The sequence below is a fragment of the Tamandua tetradactyla genome, chromosome 5 (genome assembly GCF_023851605.1).
Source record: "Tamandua tetradactyla isolate mTamTet1 chromosome 5, mTamTet1.pri, whole genome shotgun sequence".
Lineage (NCBI taxonomy): Eukaryota > Metazoa > Chordata > Mammalia > Pilosa > Myrmecophagidae > Tamandua > Tamandua tetradactyla.
In genome coordinates, this window is record NC_135331.1 from 164,724,356 (window position 1) to 164,742,581 (window position 18,226).

An 18,226-nucleotide genomic window follows, 5' to 3' on the forward strand; every position below is an offset into this window, starting at 1 on the left:
GCTGCTGTACTAAGTGTGTGTGATTTGCAGGACCTGTTGCTGTTTGTCACTTAGCCGGGAAAAATAATTTTCTTTTTGAGACAAGTTTCCCCTACCAAAATGCTCTTTCTTGTCCTGTTTCCTACATCTATGCCACATACTTTGATGCTACAGTTTGTTTCACTTTTAAAGCAACTTTAGAATATTTAGAATCCTCTGGTTCCTTAATTCTGCCTAAGCAAAATCCTCAATAATGGAACGAAAACCCATTATTTAGAAACTGTCTTTTGAACCTTGGCATTAGGACATACCACATCGGGGGGGAAAAAAAAGCCTTCGTTGCTTCATTATATTCTAAGATGTTTGGTTAATTTAAAAAATATGATTAGAAAATTTTTGTTCCAGAAATTAGTGGTTTCAAATGACTGAGTTAATGTTTAGCTGTTGAGATATTTAACTTCTTACAGACTGCTGGTATACCTTATTTCTGTTGTAGGCAGTTGTTTATGAAAAGCCTTTCTTTGAAGGAAAACGTGTGGAGCTAGAAGCAGAATTGTACAGTTTTATCTTGGAAGGAGGCGAAACAGAAGAAACAAGTGCAGATGATCGTTTGCCATTTACCTCAGTGGGGTCTATGAAGGTTTTAAGAGGCATGTAAGTAGGCAACAGTTTTACTTGCTGAGGGTCTTTTGAATCAGTATATTATGTATACAGCCCCTGCCCCCGCCCCCCACCTACACACAAACACCCTGTACACACTAATGCTTTTTACAGAATTCCTGAAGTTTGCTTCTTAGGTTGCTTTCTTGGGGGATTCCTTTCTGTAATCTTCAATTTCAGAAAAGAATTCCAGTGATTGTAATACATGAGTCCATGTCTAACTTTATAACTGATACTATGTTGGAAAAATTTTAACCCTATTTATTCCTTCATGTTCTTTCTATTGCAGTTGGGTTGCTTATGAGAAACCTGGATTTACAGGTCATCAGTATTTGCTAGAAGAAGGAGAATACAAGGACTGGAAAGACTGGGGAGGGTACGATGGAGAAATTCAGTCTTTACGACCTATATTAGGTGTAAGTTAAAGAAAAGCTAATGGCTAATACTTGGGTTTGTTTTATTTTTAATAATAAAGGGACAGCCATTGATTTTTAATTTTTATTTTCACCAATAGGATTTTTCGAATGCTCATATGATAATGTACAGTGAAAAAAACTTTGGATCCAAAGGTTCCAGTATTGATGTATTAGGAATTGTTGCCAATTTAAAGGAGACTGGCTACGGAGTGAAGACGCAATCTATCAATGTACTGAGTGGAGTGTAAGTGCTATACCTCAATGTGGCTTTTAACCATGGGTTTCCCACTTTGATTTGAGAGTCTCTGACATAGACTAGGCACTCAATAAATATCTCAGCAGCCAAACTCTAATCATGTAATACCTACCATCATAATAATTTCAGGTCTTCCATTCTTAGCAGGAATTGCTTTCCACTGGGTCCTATTCCAGAATACCAACTGTTCTAGTTTGTTAGTCGCCGGAATGCAACACACCAGAGACGGATTGGCTTTTAATAAAAGGGGATTTATTTCATTAGTTCTTCAGAGGAAAGGCAACTAACTTTCAACTGAGGTTCTTTCTTACGTGGGAAGGCATAGGGTGGTCTCTGCTGGCCTTCTCTCCAGGCCTCTGGGTTCCAACAACTTTCCCCAGGGTGATTTCTTTCTGCATCTCCAAAGGCCTGGGCTCAGCTGCGAGTGCTGAGATGAGATATGCTGAGCTGCTTGGGCTGTGCTTCGTTGTGCTCTCTCATTTAAGCACCAGCCAATTAAGTTAAATGTCATTCATTGCAGCAGGCACACCTCCTAGCCGACTGCAGATGTAATCAGCAACAGATGAGGTTCACGTATCATTGGCTCATGTCCACAGCAACAGAACTAGGTGCCTTCACCTGGCCAAGTTGACAACTGAATCTAACTACCACACCAACATTTCAGAATCCTTTTTGGCTGTCCACAAAACTTATGGTATGGCAGAAGACATCTCAAGTGTTGTTGTGGCTCTGTGGTATTTAGATTGCCTCTAAAGTTAATAATTTAAAAGGAAAATACAGTGACCAACTCGACCTGGTCACTGGTGTATATTTTCAGGCAGAGAGGGGTATTTTAATTTTTATTTAGGTAATGTATATATATAACCCAAATTTAATCATTTTAACCAGTTTCAAGGATATAATTCAGTGGTGGTACATACATTCACAATATTGTGCTACAATCAACACCATCCATCACCAAAACTTTTCCATCATCTCAAACAGAAGCTCTATAACAATTCATCATTAACTCCCCATCCCCCACCATCGCTGCCACCTGGCTAAGTCCCTGGGTGGTAAACTCACTATTAGCTCGGGGACAGAGAGCAGCCTTCAGGAAGTGCACTCATGAACCCAGCTGCTGTGTTCCTGTCCCTGGTAATCTATTCTGATTTCTGACTCTACAAATTTGCATATTCTAATTATATAATACACTTGAGATCCATAATATTGGTCCTTTTGTGCCTGGCTCATCATACTCAACATGATGTTTTCAGGGTTCACCCATGCTGTAGCATGTATCACCACTTCATTCGTTGTACGGCTGAATAGTATTCCATTGCGTGTATATACTACATTTTGTTTATCCATTTATTGGTTGATAGATACTTGGTTTGCTTCCCCCTTTTGGCAGTTGTGAATAATGCTGCTGTGAATATTGGTGTGCAAATATCTGTGAGTCCCTGTTTTCAATTCTTGTGGGTATATGCGTAGAAGTGGGATTGCTGGGTCATTGGGTAGTTCTATATTTAACTTCATGGGAAATCACCAAACTGTTTTCCACAGTGGCTGCACCATTTTACATTCCCCCTAGTAATGTATGAGGTTTTCTATTTCTCTACATCCTCACCTGTACTTATCTTCCATGTAAAAGATAATAGCCATCCTGGTGGGTGTGTAGTGGTATTTCATTGAAGTTTTGTTTCGCCTTTCCCTAATGGCTAATGATGTTGAGCATCTTTTTATTGCTTATTGGCCACCCTATATAACTCCTTTGGAGAAATGCCTATTTAAACCCCTTGCCCAGTTTTTAATCAGATTGTTTGTCTTTTTGTTGTCAGTTGTACATTGCCATACTCGCTAGGTGTTTTAGTACCAGAAGTCAGAGTCCAATCATCCACCCTAGGAAAGGAAACCAATGGATGCTGGATAGAATCCCCTGGGAATTTATATAGACTATGTTGTTAGTAAAGGTACTTGAGCCGGAGCCAATCCCTTTTCCTTTTTACCTAGCCCTTGCTGACTTGAAATCAGTTTCCATTATAAAGTGTTGCTTTTGTGAGGTTCTCTTTTTAGTCATTTATAGTTGCATTTCCTGGCTTAGTCTTTTTTTTTTCTGGGTATAGCAATTGAGTTTTGTTATCAGGGGAAGCTAAAGGGAAACACGCACACACACTCACCACTTCCTTTTATGTGCTGTATGCCCAGTGCTTATGGGATGGCTTCTGTATTTACAGGGTCAGGTGCCTCTACATACTTCATTCAGATGGTCATTTGACAAATATTTATTGAGGTTTAGTATGTGTAAAGCATTACATCGTGTCCTCAAAGAAGTTACACTATTTATGTAAAACATAATACTTGCTAAAAAATTGTTAGAGACAGAATGGTTTGGGAAACTCCTGCAGGGAGATCAGTTTCCAGGCCGGGCACAGGGAGGCCCTTGCAGAGGAGAAGCACTTGTCCTGAAAGACGAGGCGGCTGGGATGTTCTGAGATAAGGGGGAGGAAGAGCGGCCTGTTAATTTTTAACAGTTTCAAAGAAAATTTATTTTATTTTAATGGCCTTATTCTTGTTGGTCAATAAGCATTGTTGTTTGGGTCTTTATTTCTTAACGTGGAACTCGAAGTCGGAAAAGGAATTCTAATTCTTGTTCTCTGGGAACGTCAGGCAGGAGGATCGCTGCCACCTGGCTAAGTCCCTGGGTAGTAAACCCACTATTAGCTCGGGGACAGAGAGCAGCCTTCAGGAAGTGCACTCATGAACCCAGCTGCTGAGGTTTTGGAGCTGCAGTCCATCTCATGTTGTCACATCAAAGGCAACACCTTTCCACAGCCCAGCTCATAAATGTCTAGTTCTGTGCTGTGTTCTTGCTCAACTGGTGGAAATTGAGCTAATGGTTTAGAAGCAAGACATAAAGAAATATTTCTTTAGTTTGGATAAAAAATAAGATTGCTTTGTATTGTTTCGCCTTTTCCCCTCCCGAGGGCAGCCGGTTTGCATTGCTGCCCTTAAATTCTGAGCATTTATTCCACCAGGCTGGGCCCTGCTAGAACTTGTATTCCTCTCCCCCGCACCCACCCATCTTATAAGCAAAGAAGTGTTGATTCATACGTGCAGGATGCATTGAAACAAAGACTGTGAGGAATTTTCTTCTTTATTCCAAGAAAGTAGACTCTAGATCATAGACAAACGAGAAAATCTCAGATTGGTTTGTTTGTTTTGGTTTCTGTTTCTCCCCCAACCCGCCCCTCAACCCCCAACCCCCCACCCCCACCCCGGCCCCAGAATCATTAGGTTATTCATTTAGGGCTGTATATTAGAAGGAAAACCACACTACTGTCAAGTAAAGTAACTTTTTAATAAATTGATTTTTCTGCTCCAGTGAATTAGATAGGCTGCCTGTGTGCTGGGTGTTTACTTACAAGTAATTTATTTTAGTTTTATAGAGAAATATAGTATTCATAGTTGCAATTAAAAAAAGCAAAACAGGTATTGGACAAAGCTACTCCTGGGGCTAGTTGCCCCTTTCCTGTGTGTTCTGTCTTCTCTCTCCCACCCCCCACTGGCTTTTCCCCTTCAGGATGCGCATATCCTGTCTCCACTGACCTTGCAGTCAGCAACCAACAAAAAAGGCATTTAACTCTCCCTTCTCTTCTAACTTGTTACAGACCCAGAGCCCTACCAGAGTCACTTTTTTTTTTAGCATACTTTTATTTTTATTTTTTATTAATTAAAAAAATTAACAATAAACAAAAATTTGTGTGATGAGGCTACACTCTTTAATTTTCAGGGTTTTTTTTTTGTCTTGTTTTGTAAAAGATTTTTTCTTGCTGCAGACACTCCTGTCCCAGAGTAGTGTTTCATGCTCTCCTCGTGCCACTGCTGCCTCCGTAACAGGTGACAAACCTGTGGCTGCACACAGGTACCCAGGTGCGCCCTCTTTTATAAATGAATATAGGAAGCTTCACAAAGTTGAGTGACCTCTTCAAAGTCACCTGAAAATTCATAATAGGGCCACAGCTAGAACCGGGTCCCCCAATTCCTCACCACACGATGCTAAATAGTAGGTTTTAAGAAGTTGCTGATAAGGGTCTGATGGGGTACAGGGAGGGAGGAGCGTAGTGTTTTCTGGAATAGTCAAGCTGTGCCTGCCACTTGCAGCCATTTCTCCATTTAGGCGGGCAGAATGACAGCACAGGTGTCGGCTGTCATGCACTTCTTATCGCTGAGATTTTTACCATGTTTTTTTTTCTCCTTGATGGCTTTTCATTTCCTAGTGACGCTAGTTTGTTTTGTTTGAAGCAAGTCCTGTAGATTGTAAAATTGTGATCTACTCTAATTAGGAAGTGTGTGGACTGTTTTGGGGATAGGTTAGTAGGACAGTTATTAGAAGAAAACTTCATATAGCACATGGCAGTTGGGTCTGAATTTTGGAGGGTGGAGATTTTTTCTTTTTCATCTTTGTATTCCTAGGGCTGGTCTGGTTCCCTGGCATTTGGTAAAGGACCATCTAGGTTTGTTGAATGAATGAATAACTGGAGTTAACTTTCCTGTCTTTGGGTTTTCCCATCTGTAAAATACCAGCTCCTATCCAGAGGATTAAATGTGATAATAAATGTGAAAGCATTTTGGAAAGTTCTGAGTCCTACAGATAAAAAGATATGATTCCTTTACATTTTGGGAAGACTTTTAGAGCAATCAATTAATGGAGCAGTAGATGCTGAGTATCCCTTGAACAGAACAGAATTGAAATATTTTTTCCCCTTTAAAGGCTTAAAGTCAACAAACTGACTTTGTTGGTTTTCCTGTTAGGTACTGAACATTTCTTCATTAAATTTTTTTTCAGTGTGGTTTATTATGTAATAAAGACACAGCTTCCTGTAAGATCTGTCTACAGATATTGTTGTAATGTTGATAACAAAAATAATACTTGCTTGCCTATTAGAAGAAATTTTATGGGTTCTTCTTGAAGTCCAAATTATTTTCTTAGAATAGAATTAAAAAGAAAAAAAAATGTCCCCTTTGGAGTAGCAGAGTATCATTTGATAAGTGAGAACACTAAAAGGTTCATATAAAGATATTCTTTCACTTACCATTTTGATTTGTCCTGTTATGAGTCTGACTGCTCCTAACAGATTATAGAGAATCAGAAAAATTAAGTGGATTAGTAAAACAAATGAAGTTTTCTGTTTAATGCACATTTATCCACATTTGATAGTTTTATTTTATATGTAAACTATGAACTATAAGTCACTGTTTCTGTTTTTTTTTAGCTGGGTAGCCTATGAAAATCCTGACTTCACAGGAGAACAGTACATTTTGGATAAAGGCTTTTATGCTTGTTTCGAAGACTGGGGAGGCAAAAGTTGTAAGATCTCTTCTGTTCAACCTATATGTTTGGTAAGGAGTTAAATTTTTTTATGAAAATATTTCATTGAAGTTTGAGTTTCTTTAATGCGTGCTTCTGGTTCATGTAATACTGATGGCTATAGAAAATATTCTGAGGTTAACAGTAATTACTAGTGGTCAGAAAAGCTTTGTAAGATGTCTACTCATTTCCTTTTCTTTTCCCTTTAAAAATCTTTAGGATTCTTTTTCTGGCCCAAGCAGACAAAATCAGGTAACTTTAAAAAATTCTATTTTCTAAAATTAGGGGCCTTCTGTTTAAGGCTGAACTTATATGTACAATGTTAGATTTTTGGGATATTAATGCTACCCATTTTTATGCATGAATGCTTAATTGTGTTTTTAAAAAAGGAATTACGTTTACTTTCATGATTGATAGCATTCTGACCTAGATCTAAATATTTCTTATAAAATGTATTTTTTATATTAAGCTGAATATTATATAATCAGAGTTTACATTAACACACTAAGATCAGTATTTCAAATAATAGCATATCATTAATATGTTAAAAAGTAAAATGAATTCTCAAATATGGTATGGTGGCATTAGACAAACATCTTTATATGACCTCTCACTCAAACCATTTGAATTATGACTCTTTTGTAGCCACTGAGGTGTTACAGGTGTTATTTAGGCTTTTTAATGGAAGTGTTCAAACAGCCACAATTAAAGAGGCAGAGACACCACTGCAGCTTCCTTTTTTGGCATATACAAGAGTCCAGAAAGTCAGCAAGTATTGTCCATTGATAGGGACACAAATTATATGTTTCCAAAATACAGTTGATTGGTAATATTAAAAAAGATGAATATACTCTCAGCCACAATAAAGCTTTAAATGCCTCACAACTTGTTACAACAGGGTGTTCTATAGAAAAGTACCCTTTCTATTGCTGGATTATCCTTTGATGTCTCTGAATTAAACATCATGAATGGTGCAGCCAATATGTTTCTAATTAATCATTAATGTGGAAATAGAAAATGAAAGGATTTGTAAAATTCACAACAGTTTACTGCAACAAGAGTTAACAGGTCATGTTTGGATCATCATTTCAAAAGCTGAATGAGTTAATGTGTTTAGGAAAGTAATTGCGTTTCTGTTTACCTTTTCTTCAAAGATTCACTTGTTTTCGGAACCACAGTTTCAAGGTCACAGTCAAAGTTTTGAAGAAACAGCAAGTCAAATTGATGATTCATTTGCTACAAATTCTTGCAGAGTTTTAGGTGGCAGGTAAGCAATATAATAGCCTGGCAGAGCCTTATCACTTGGAGATAATAGAATTCACACATCAGCAAGTATTTAGTGACACCCTTGAGGTGCCCGGCACTGCATGAAACCACCAAACAATGCAAGACCATCTTAGTTCTACAGTACGTCTTGCATCTGAGTGGTGGACATCAGAGGAGGTGGAAATCAGTGTGGGCTAGAGAAGCTGGAAATCACCTCATTGTGTAATGGAATTCACGCCAGGTTTATGCTCTCTCAATCTGTTCCATCATCTACAAAGGGAGACGTGGACTCGAGAATCTCTAAAGATCCTCAAGGGAGATTTTTATTTTTATAGGTAGATAGGAATAGGATTGGTGTTCTGGATGATAGGACCACGAAGAAAATTACATGGCTGGAGTGGACTGGGCACATGTGCTGAGCAGGGAGCACACCAGTCTCTTAGTGGGGGGTGGGGGGAGGTGTCTGTCTGGGGAGAAGGGAGGCAAGTTTGGACAGGGAGGGTGGGATCAGGTTGTGAAGACTCCTGTGAACACATGGATTTAGTTGGATGCCATAGGAAACACAAGATGGTGGACAGGCAATGAGCTCAGAGTGCTATGTTGCAAACAAGTGTTTAGAGAGGGGAGGAGGGCGGGAACCTGGGGTCAGGGAAAGTCAGGGCACTACTGAAACAATCTGTGCCAGAGGTGATAAGGAATTGATTCCATTAATGATATAGTTCTTAATGGTCTAAACAGCATAATCATCTCGTTCAGCATTATAGTGGAAAGAACTCTCGCTTTGCAATCAAGTACATTGATTTATCATAAGGTTTCACCCTTCATTAACACACACCTCCACCCCATCCCAGGTCCTCTTTATGCCCTGCCCTGCTTCATTTATAACCACCAGACGTGTACGTTTTCTTTGTTGGTGTTGTTGCCCATTTATTTTCTGTCTTACTCAGCACTGAATATAAACTTTAAGAGAGCAGTGGCTTTGATTTGTTCTTTGCTCTGTCCTCAGCAGTGGAAAAATCCTGACACAATTAGTCCTCAATAAACATTTGTTGGATTAAAAAAACAAACAAAAAAAAACTCTTCTAGGGAAACCTGAAAATGATCATTTTATCAGTAGTTTGAGGACCAGTGACTTGTGTAAGTTTCTCTAGCATTTTGACTCCTGGCCCAGTACAGAGGCACTGGAGATGAGGGCAAAGAAGTGTGAAGGAAATTTGGCCAGGACATCAGTAGGCCTTGGTGACGGGCTAGCTATGAAGGTTGAAGAACAATTATTCAGAGACAACTCGAGGGTTTGTAGCTGCAATAACTGGGAGAACGGTGGCATGCATGAGAGGGACAAGGAAGTTTGGAAGGTGGAGAAGTACAAACTTGGATAATTTTGTGACGTTTTATTTCCCAAATGCAGAGTTAACAACTGACTTATGAAGATTAGTTTGTTACAAAATGCAGTAAACATATTTAGGTACTTTTGAGGAAAGAACACTGTAAGCTACAAACATTATGTTTATTTTTTAGCAGGCTACCTGTAAAAACCAGACATAGGAGTACTCATGTTGCAAATTGTGTGTGGTTTTTCCTCCTGTAGCTGGGTTGCATATGATGGAGAAAATTTCACAGGCAATCAGTACGTTTTGGAAGAGGGCCACTATCCCTGTCTCTCTGCAATGGGATGCCCGCCTGGAGCAGCTTTCAAGTCTCTTCGTTTTATAGATGTTGTAAGTACGCCACCACGAATGTAGAGATACAGAAATGTGTGACTGACAAAAGGGACAGAGCAAGGAAGGTAGAACTCACTCAGGGCTTAAAGTCTGAGGTAGAAAAATCAGTTGCAGTAAAGCTTCCATCATGGCACTTTTTGGTCTCTGTTGTAGAACTTTAACATAAAAATTGTTTTTGTTTGTTTCTTTTCCCAGAGTTCAGGTGCTGAGCATTGAGTTAGTCATGGGTTGGTTCAAGGCCCCTCTCCTGTTTTGTTTTTTTTTTCCACTTCATGCCTCACCCCTATTTCCATTTCTCTCCCCTTCATAGGCACCTATTCTAATGTGTTTAGAATACAACTTGAATACTATAAATTTATGTTTTAAAAATATCTATATGTAACCTTTTATATAAATGATATTATGCTGTAGTCCTCATTGATATAAACAATACTCAATACTTCTTTTAACAGTTGTCTGTTTTGCTGTATGTGTATATACTTTATAAATTCTAATTGCTGCAAGTAGTACATCATATTTTACCGATTAATCCTCATTCATATATCTCTGTGGACTTGTGTGAGAATTTCTTGAGGATATGTACTCAAGTGGAACTGCTGGATCTCATGCAGTGGATATGCACTTTTACTAAATCCTGCATATTTAGACTCCCTTTGGTGGTACATAAGGGTTCCTGTTCCCCACATCATGGCCATTACTGAGTATTCTCTCGTGTCCTAATTTTTGTCACTTTGATAGAATGGGTCAAGTTTTATCTCGTTGTGTTAATTTGTTTTTCTCTATCACAGTGTGGTTGGTATTTCATATGCTTAGCCGCTTGGGTTTCCTATTCAGTAACTTGCCTGTTTATATCCTTTGCCCAATTCTCTATTCAGTTTCCTGTATCTTTTTTTGTTGCTGTTGATTTGTAGAAATTCCTTCATTTTTTTACTTAATATTACCTTGGGGTGTATTAGAGATTTAAATCAAATGACTTCTTTCATTTTATCACTTATTTAGATTATAAGGTACCATTTTGTGCTAACCTAGATTAAAAGGTACCATTTTGAAACAGAAATCCTTCATTTTGATGTAGTCATAGCAATAGACAATAAAACAAATATTCAGATATTAAAGTCTAGATATATCTGTGCTTTTGGAAAAATTTGTTTGTTTTTGGTAGTTGATCTTGCATAAGCAGTTTTAAATTTGTGTAGCTGTTGATTTTAGTTTCAAAAGTAGGAAGAATATATGTGAGTTGGCTTCCTCTCATTCCTTCCTGCCTATTTGGAGCCTAAAATGTTAATCTTTCTTAAGGTATGAAAATAGTAGCAGTACACCACAGAACGATGTGATGAGTTATTAGCTTACAAGTATTAAATAAGACTGTGATATTTAATCTGCCTAAAATTCTAAAATCTATCTACAAATAAATATTTGGAATACAAACAAGCACAATTTTCAAATGCCTCCCTTCAACCACAATTGATTTATCCTCACATCACTCTGATACTTCATAGATGATTTCCTTTTAAGTTTTGACCATGATGAAATAAACATCTTACCCATATTGAGAATGAACATCTTAATTGTGACTTAATACTTCTAAATTGTTTGATATTAAACTTGACTGAACATTGTTGGTATGCCATCTCAAAGAATAGTGCAAAGTAGTAGTACAACTACAGTTTTTATTTGTTTCTTTTTTGTTTGGCTTCCTTCTTATGTGCTCTGTATAATCTAGTTCCATGACCATACAACTCATCTCTATGCACTAATCTGCTTTGTTTCCTGATCTACAAAATCTTTTCTACATGTCAGGGCACATCACATAATTGAAGCAACAAGGTGCTACACACCCTTGCCAGAAAACTTTAAACAGGTGGAGAAAGAACTGTAATCCCCATATGTTTTTTGATCTGTTTCTTTTCCCAGAGTTCAGGTGCTGAGCATTGAGTTAGTCATGGGTTGGTTCAAGGCTCACCCCTATTTCCATTTCTCTCCCCTTCATAGGCACCTATTCTAATGTGTTTAGGATATAGCTTGAATATTGTAAATTTATGTCTTAAAAAATCTATAACCTTTTATATCTTAGCAGTATAAATAATAGAGCTTACACTAGGATCAAAAAGGGCCTGTATTTTGAGAAACATATTTAGCTGCCAAGTTTTATTCTTCTGTGCTATTGTCCTCTTTAAAATGGTTGGCAATAAGCATGAGTACACAGAATTACTGTCTCAATAATTAAAACAGAAAAACACACACAAACAAGATACTTGAAAATACATACAAGGGAAGGTTGCTTGGCTAGGAAGTAGCACCGCGCCAGTAGGATATTAGGTACCAAAGACTGCCATGGCCCCTGACCCTCACCGTTTCTGTCCATACCTTTCCAATCCCGATTTGTGCCAATAAAAACAGCTAAATTGGGAATAAACACCATTAGAAGTACTGCAATCCCACACATATACCCATTCCTTTGTGCGTGGGATTTTTTCTTTCTTTCTGCTTTATTACAACCTGCCTTTCTATGCAACAGAAAAATTTCCTGTTCCTACATCCTTCCTCTTTTAGTTCTTTTTCTCTCTTTAGCTTTGAAATATATAAACATTCATACTCCCCGGGAAAGGGAGTTTATGAACAGGCCAAATCTGGCCAGATCTTGTGATTTGTATTTGTAACAAGATGATTTTCATGTTAAGTTAGAATTACTGATATAAATAAATAACAGAACATTACTTTTGCTCCTAAACAGGAATTTTCAGAACCAACAATTATTCTTTTTGAAAGAGAAGACTTCAAAGGGAAAAAGATTGAACTTAATTCAGAAACGGTTAATCTCCGATTCCTAGGATTCAACACACAGATCCGCTCTGTTCAGGTTATTGGTGGCATGTGAGTTATTGACAATAAATAGATTTTGTAAAAATTAGTTTGGACAGATCACTTTTCAGTCATTCTCTCCTACATTAACTTAATTGACATAAAACTCCATGTTTTCTATAAGGGTTAGTAATTACCCCCTTTCAGAATACATTTTTCCTGTTGGGAAAAGCCACAAGTAGAGCATGTTATATCTCTTTATCCAGATTTGTAGTTTCTTTAAGGTAAGATCTTTGTGGACACAAGTGCTGAACAAATTTACTGAACACTCTCTTTAAATAGTAAGAGAGAAAGAGAGAAAACTGATTTCTTCATATCCCTCTGATTGTGAAACTAAGGATTAGGAGTTTCTTTAGCTAGGGGTGGCCAACATCTGCTGTGCAAAGGATTCAGTCAAGTTGGGAAAAAAAAGTCAAGTTGCATAATTTTGAAAGAAAAAGATACAGAAATGAATAAGGACCATCAGTGTGTGTGTGTTTTTAAGAAAGAATTTTTCTTTCACTCACAAAAACAGGCAAGTCTACCTGTATGCATCAAATGGCAAAGGAGAATATGATTTTAAAAATAATTACAGCATATTAGCATAGTAGAATTATGTTTTTTCCCAACTGATTTTAATATATTTTTTTAATGGTTAAGTCGTTAAAATGATAACATTTTAAAGTTACAGGATTAAAAGAAGAGACCGTCTTCTTTAATGTAACAGAGTAGCAAGAATGGAGGGTTGCTGGGTTGCTCGCACGCCACCTGGTGCTTGAACCCATACTTTCTCAAGTGTGGCAACAAGCATTTCTGGAGGGAAGAGATCTGAGTATCTTTAGAAATTTTCTGGATTTGAGGAAGATTACTTTGGTTTTAAATAAAAATGTTTTTACTTTTTTATTTTTTAACATGTATCTTTTACCGTGTGTCAGATACCACAGACTTTACAAATATTAACTAATAATTTAAAGAGCCATTAATAAAATCAAAGATGGTTAACAAGCAACCCACAGGAACGACTGTGCTGCTCCACTAAAACACTACCTGGTTCATTGCCTTATTCAAGGAAAAAAACCTATTTTCTTGAAGAATGGATCTTTTGGAACAAATACTCACATATCAAGAATTGCTATTTTGTCAAGAAATAGCTGCTTTAAGTGTTTTTAAAAATAATGCATTTTCATTTTTTCCCTTATGTACATTTAAAGTATAAAGCTTAGTCTAGAAGTTGGAAGCATTATTCCAAAAATAAAAGCAATGGGGACCATTGCCAGATGGAAATTGTCACTTACGGTAGTTATATCTTTTTTTTTCCAGATGGGTTGCTTATGAATATGGCAATTACAGGGGCCGACAGTTTCTACTGTCACCAGCAGAAATACCTAATTGGTATGAATTCAGTGGCTGTCGCCAAATAGGATCTCTACGACCTTTTGTTCAGGTATTTTTTGCTTTCGTCATGTTTTAAATAGACTCTTCTCTGAAGTTTTTTCTTCCTTGGTGAATGCAACTTATCTTCTTAGTTTCAACCTAAGTTTGAAATCCAACCACCTCCCCACCCCCCTAATTTGGGCTCCATTTCTGATGCTAAGAGGTTGTGGCTGCAGGGCTCCTGCTCCAAGCACTGATCTAATCCTCACCTCACCTTGGATTATGCCTCCGATTTGATTGTTGCTTAGTGATTCTAACAGTACAACTTGTATGTGACTATTGCTGGGGTTCTTGTCTTCCAGAGACGAATTTATTTCAGACTTCGAAACAAAGCCACAGGGTTATTCATGTCAACCAATGGAAACTTAGAGGATCTGAAGCTTCTTAGAATACAGGTCATGGAGGATGTTCATGCTGATGATCAGATCTGGATTTATCAAGAAGGATGCATCAAATGTAGGGTGAGCTTTTAGGATTAGACAAGGGGTAAATCCCTTTGCTAGCAAGTGATTCTTCCTTTAATATGCTTTTGATCTTCAAGTAGATCTGACTTCACAACTCCCAGAACATTTTCAGAAATATGTAAGTTTTTTCATGAAAATATTTCTTAGCTGATAGAACCAGTCTAGAAACTTAAAATGGGAGGTAAATCTAGCACTGACCCAAGATAGAATATTTATAATTGATTCTTGTAATAGACGAAGGAAGTATCTGGATTACTCTCCCCGTTTTCCTTAATTTAACTGTTACAGAAACAGGCTATAAACCCCAGCACTGTCAACAAAAATCACTCTCGGTTGGCTTCTGTTTTGGAGAACCTCACAGACTAGGATGAAGGGTAACGAGATGTCACCGTGCATACAACACCATCCATTTCTGTTGTCACAACTTGTAAAATTTAACAATGGCCCCAGTCTCCCTGTCACATCACTTCTGGCATAAAGGTTGTTTAAAAGCTGAAGGTAGTAAGATTTTATGAGAGAAGCTCATGCTTCTATGGTAGATAGTCTTTTGTAGTCCTTGATTTTATGGGCTTGACTGTCTGTTCCTGAATTTTTTTAGAATATGGTGCCCGATGAGTCAGCAACAGGCATACAGGGAAAGGGAGTACAGCATGTTAACTGTGTCTGTTGTGCTTGAGGGAAAATCATCCTTTCTGTAAACAGAAGTATTGTTTAGACATGCACAGAAGAAATAGCAACAGAAACATAAAAAGTGGCTAAAGTCTACCTTTGAATGTCAACAATTCAAGAAAATGGTATCTCTCAGCAATTATTTCTAAATAAACATTTCAGTGAAGTTAGAAACAATTTATAATTCAGTAGGTCAATGAGAAAATGTCAAATTTATCCTAGATTATCCACAATCCAGAGTGTATAAAGTAATAAGCATTTTCTAGAGCAATATGTGTTAATGTCCCTTGGTCTCATATGTTTTTAAATTAAGGATAGATTCACTTCAGAGAAGGACCCATAAAATCTTTGCATCCCTCTAGTGAGTTTGTCTTCTCTTTCTCTTTTTATGGTTTGATAGCATGCCTTTTTAGAAAAGTTTAGACTTTGTTCAGGAAGAAAGATAAGAAAAATTAATAAATGCAATTTCAAGTTTTAAAATGGTAAAATTCTGTTAGCCAATCCATTGCTACTACTGCCTTCAAAACCAGAGATGCAGTCTTGTATTAGAGAGGGCAGGCAGGACTGAGGTGGAAGTGTTGGGGAAGATAACATGATAGGCTTCCTTTACTAGTAAGACAGAGAATCTCACAAAGGGCAGAAGCTTCTTACAAAGGGCAATAATTGGAAACTTTTTCTCCACTCAGGTTATCTGAATTAGAGGGCATAAATATCTGTTGTCTGATTTCAGTTACCTTGGCTGAAAGGTCTCATGTGGGCTAAATGAAGCTAGGAGCTCAGATACTTTTAAAAGTCGATTTAAACAGGGACTAACTGCTCTGAGATTTAGATGTGTGCCCATTTCTAAGACACATCCTTCTCCACTAAGCAGATAGCGGAAGACTGCTGCCTGACGATCGTGGGCAGCCTCGTAACGTCCGGCTCGAAGCTTGGCCTGGCCCTCGACCAGAATGCCGACAGTCAGTTCTGGAGTATGAAGTCGGATGGCAGGATCTACAGCAAGTTAAAGCCAAATTTAGTTTTAGATATCAAAGGTAAGGACCATTTCCTTTATTTTCTTCATTGTAATATATCTTTCTTTGGTGAACTTAAAATTCATTCTTAGCTTTTGAAGAAAAATGAGTATGTTGTTATTATTAATAATAATAATAATAGAGCCCTTATATGCCCTGTACTCACTGTGCTAAGTACTGTACATATCTTATCAACTTTGTTGTACTCCTCGGTTTATACAAGATAGTTTCAAAACCCCGAGAATCCAATGAAATGTGAGTGAATTGGGAAAATGGAGTAGGAAATGTGAGAAAATTTAGGGTATTTGGCCTCAAAAGGAGATGGCTGAGCAAACCTATGGTTTCATGGTTCTTACAAACGGATACAGCTTCCTCTGTCCGGGGTTAAGGTCAATGCTGTTCTTATAAGCAAGCCTCTTAAGCCTTTCTTCTTTTATTCTTTCTACATGTATTTAGAAAGGGTACGTACTATGTGGCCGGCTCTGTGCTAGACTCTGGGGGGACTAAAGTGAACAAAAGGGATACTATTTTGGCTTCAGAGAACTTATATTCTAGAAGCTTCAAGAATACAGAATTTTTTGTCTCATTTGCTACATTAGCAAAGGAACAGGAGTAAGGACACCAGCACCAACTGTGAGATGTGCTTGCTTTGCCGGCACATATCCTAAAATTGGAATGATACAGAGGAGATTAGCATGGCCCCTGTACAAGGATGACACACAAATTCTTTAAGCATTCCATATTTATTAAAAAACAAAATAAAATAAGAACTGTGAGACCCTTCAGTTGAAAACTCTAAGACCCCTCCCTAAAATGTTTTATAAATTTGTTGAGTGTTTCTGGAGTAAGAATGACATCCTATCAGTGTCCCGCATGGGAGCTGCAATAGCCACTTAATTGCTTGTTAAACCAAATGTAAAGGTCTCTCAGAAGGTAGGAGAATGATGCCATCTTGTGGACACTGGACAGCAGGGCCACATGCCATGCAAAGTATAACTACATCTCTTCTCTTTGGTGCACTTAATAGGAGAACTAGGATTTTCATTAACTACAACCAATGGTTGCACAACCAATGAGCCATTTGTTACCTATTAAGATTGTCATAAGATTTATTTATCCTATCTCCTGTTTTTTGGAGAATGAATTGTGGTAGACATTCACGAATCATTCCTTTACCAGACTATAAACTTTAGGACAACAGTGGAGGCTGATTCTTTCTAATTTTAAAGAACATCGAAAAATCTGGGATGATTTAAATTCTGCCCAAAGGCAGGAGGATAAATCAAATGATTTCTCAAGAACTTTCTAGTTTTCTTGATTCTACTTAGAAATCTGATGTAATATACACAAAAACTATTTAGGATATTATAATCTTGAAGAGTAAAAAAGATATTCTGATTTTAAGATAATACTTTCTGAAATCTTAACGGAGCATGTATTGTGTGTGAGTGTCAGGAGGGGGTTGGGTACTAGTGGGGCAACGTTTTTTTCCACTGCAAACTTGTACATAAATGACCTTTGGCTCTTTTTTGGCCATATATTCTATACTGTCCCTTGCTGTGTGAAGGCTCTAGACAATCAATGATGATAAATCCATTTTTTACAAGAGGATATGAAAATTTCCTTCCCCAACTACCTAGATCTTTTGTATAATATTTAGACTTTTCTGATAACTTTGTAAATGCTTCGAAGTAAAATGTTTATTATTCTTGGCCTCAGGGTTAAAGCATGGTTTCAACAGCATTTACACTTTTACCTTGCATCTAGATGTAAAGATTTTTATTTTGATGGGGTCTTTGGTAATGATAACCTGGAGGTAGAAACTTATGCTAAAATAATAATAAGGCATTTGAAAGGATGATTATTTCACACTGGGAAAAAACATCACAAAATCCCTTCTTCTGTTAACAAGACTTTTCCATTGAAAAGAAAGGTGATGTGTCTGTTTTTAACATAAAAATATTTGAAATATGCAGCAAGCACCCTTGAAAACTCTTACAAGTCTAGTGAAAGGGCATCGTGGCAATCCAATACTAATCTTACAGTATGATGAAATGAGTTTACAGTTTAAAGGTTATGACTTTTTGCACACCAGAGCCTGGAAGTTCCCAGTAGTGGGAGTGCTACCCTGTCCATTTTCCTTTTTCTGGGGGTCAA

General features: G+C 37.5%; 1 protein-coding gene and 1 non-coding gene across 4 annotated transcripts in view; both read left to right on the forward strand.

The window, feature by feature from the left end:
* CRYBG1 (crystallin beta-gamma domain containing 1) overlaps positions 1-18,226 on the forward strand; it is a 226,531-nt gene that overhangs the window by 206,141 nt on the left and 2,164 nt on the right. For all 3 annotated transcript variants that reach the window (XM_077162543.1, XM_077162544.1, XM_077162545.1), the window contains 11 exons: positions 476-633; positions 929-1,055; positions 1,154-1,299; positions 6,567-6,693; positions 6,881-6,913; positions 7,816-7,928; positions 9,516-9,645; positions 12,383-12,522; positions 13,810-13,933; positions 14,226-14,384; positions 15,928-16,090. In XM_077162543.1, the coding sequence (XP_077018658.1) occupies positions 476-633; positions 929-1,055; positions 1,154-1,299; positions 6,567-6,693; positions 6,881-6,913; positions 7,816-7,928; positions 9,516-9,645; positions 12,383-12,522; positions 13,810-13,933; positions 14,226-14,384; positions 15,928-16,090 (1,420 nt within the window). The remainder of the gene's footprint in view (positions 1-475; positions 634-928; positions 1,056-1,153; positions 1,300-6,566; positions 6,694-6,880; positions 6,914-7,815; positions 7,929-9,515; positions 9,646-12,382; positions 12,523-13,809; positions 13,934-14,225; positions 14,385-15,927; positions 16,091-18,226) is intronic.
* Positions 16,710-16,816, forward strand: LOC143685319 (U6 spliceosomal RNA). The gene has a single exon (XR_013176565.1). It is a non-coding gene; the product is annotated as a U6 spliceosomal RNA (small nuclear RNA).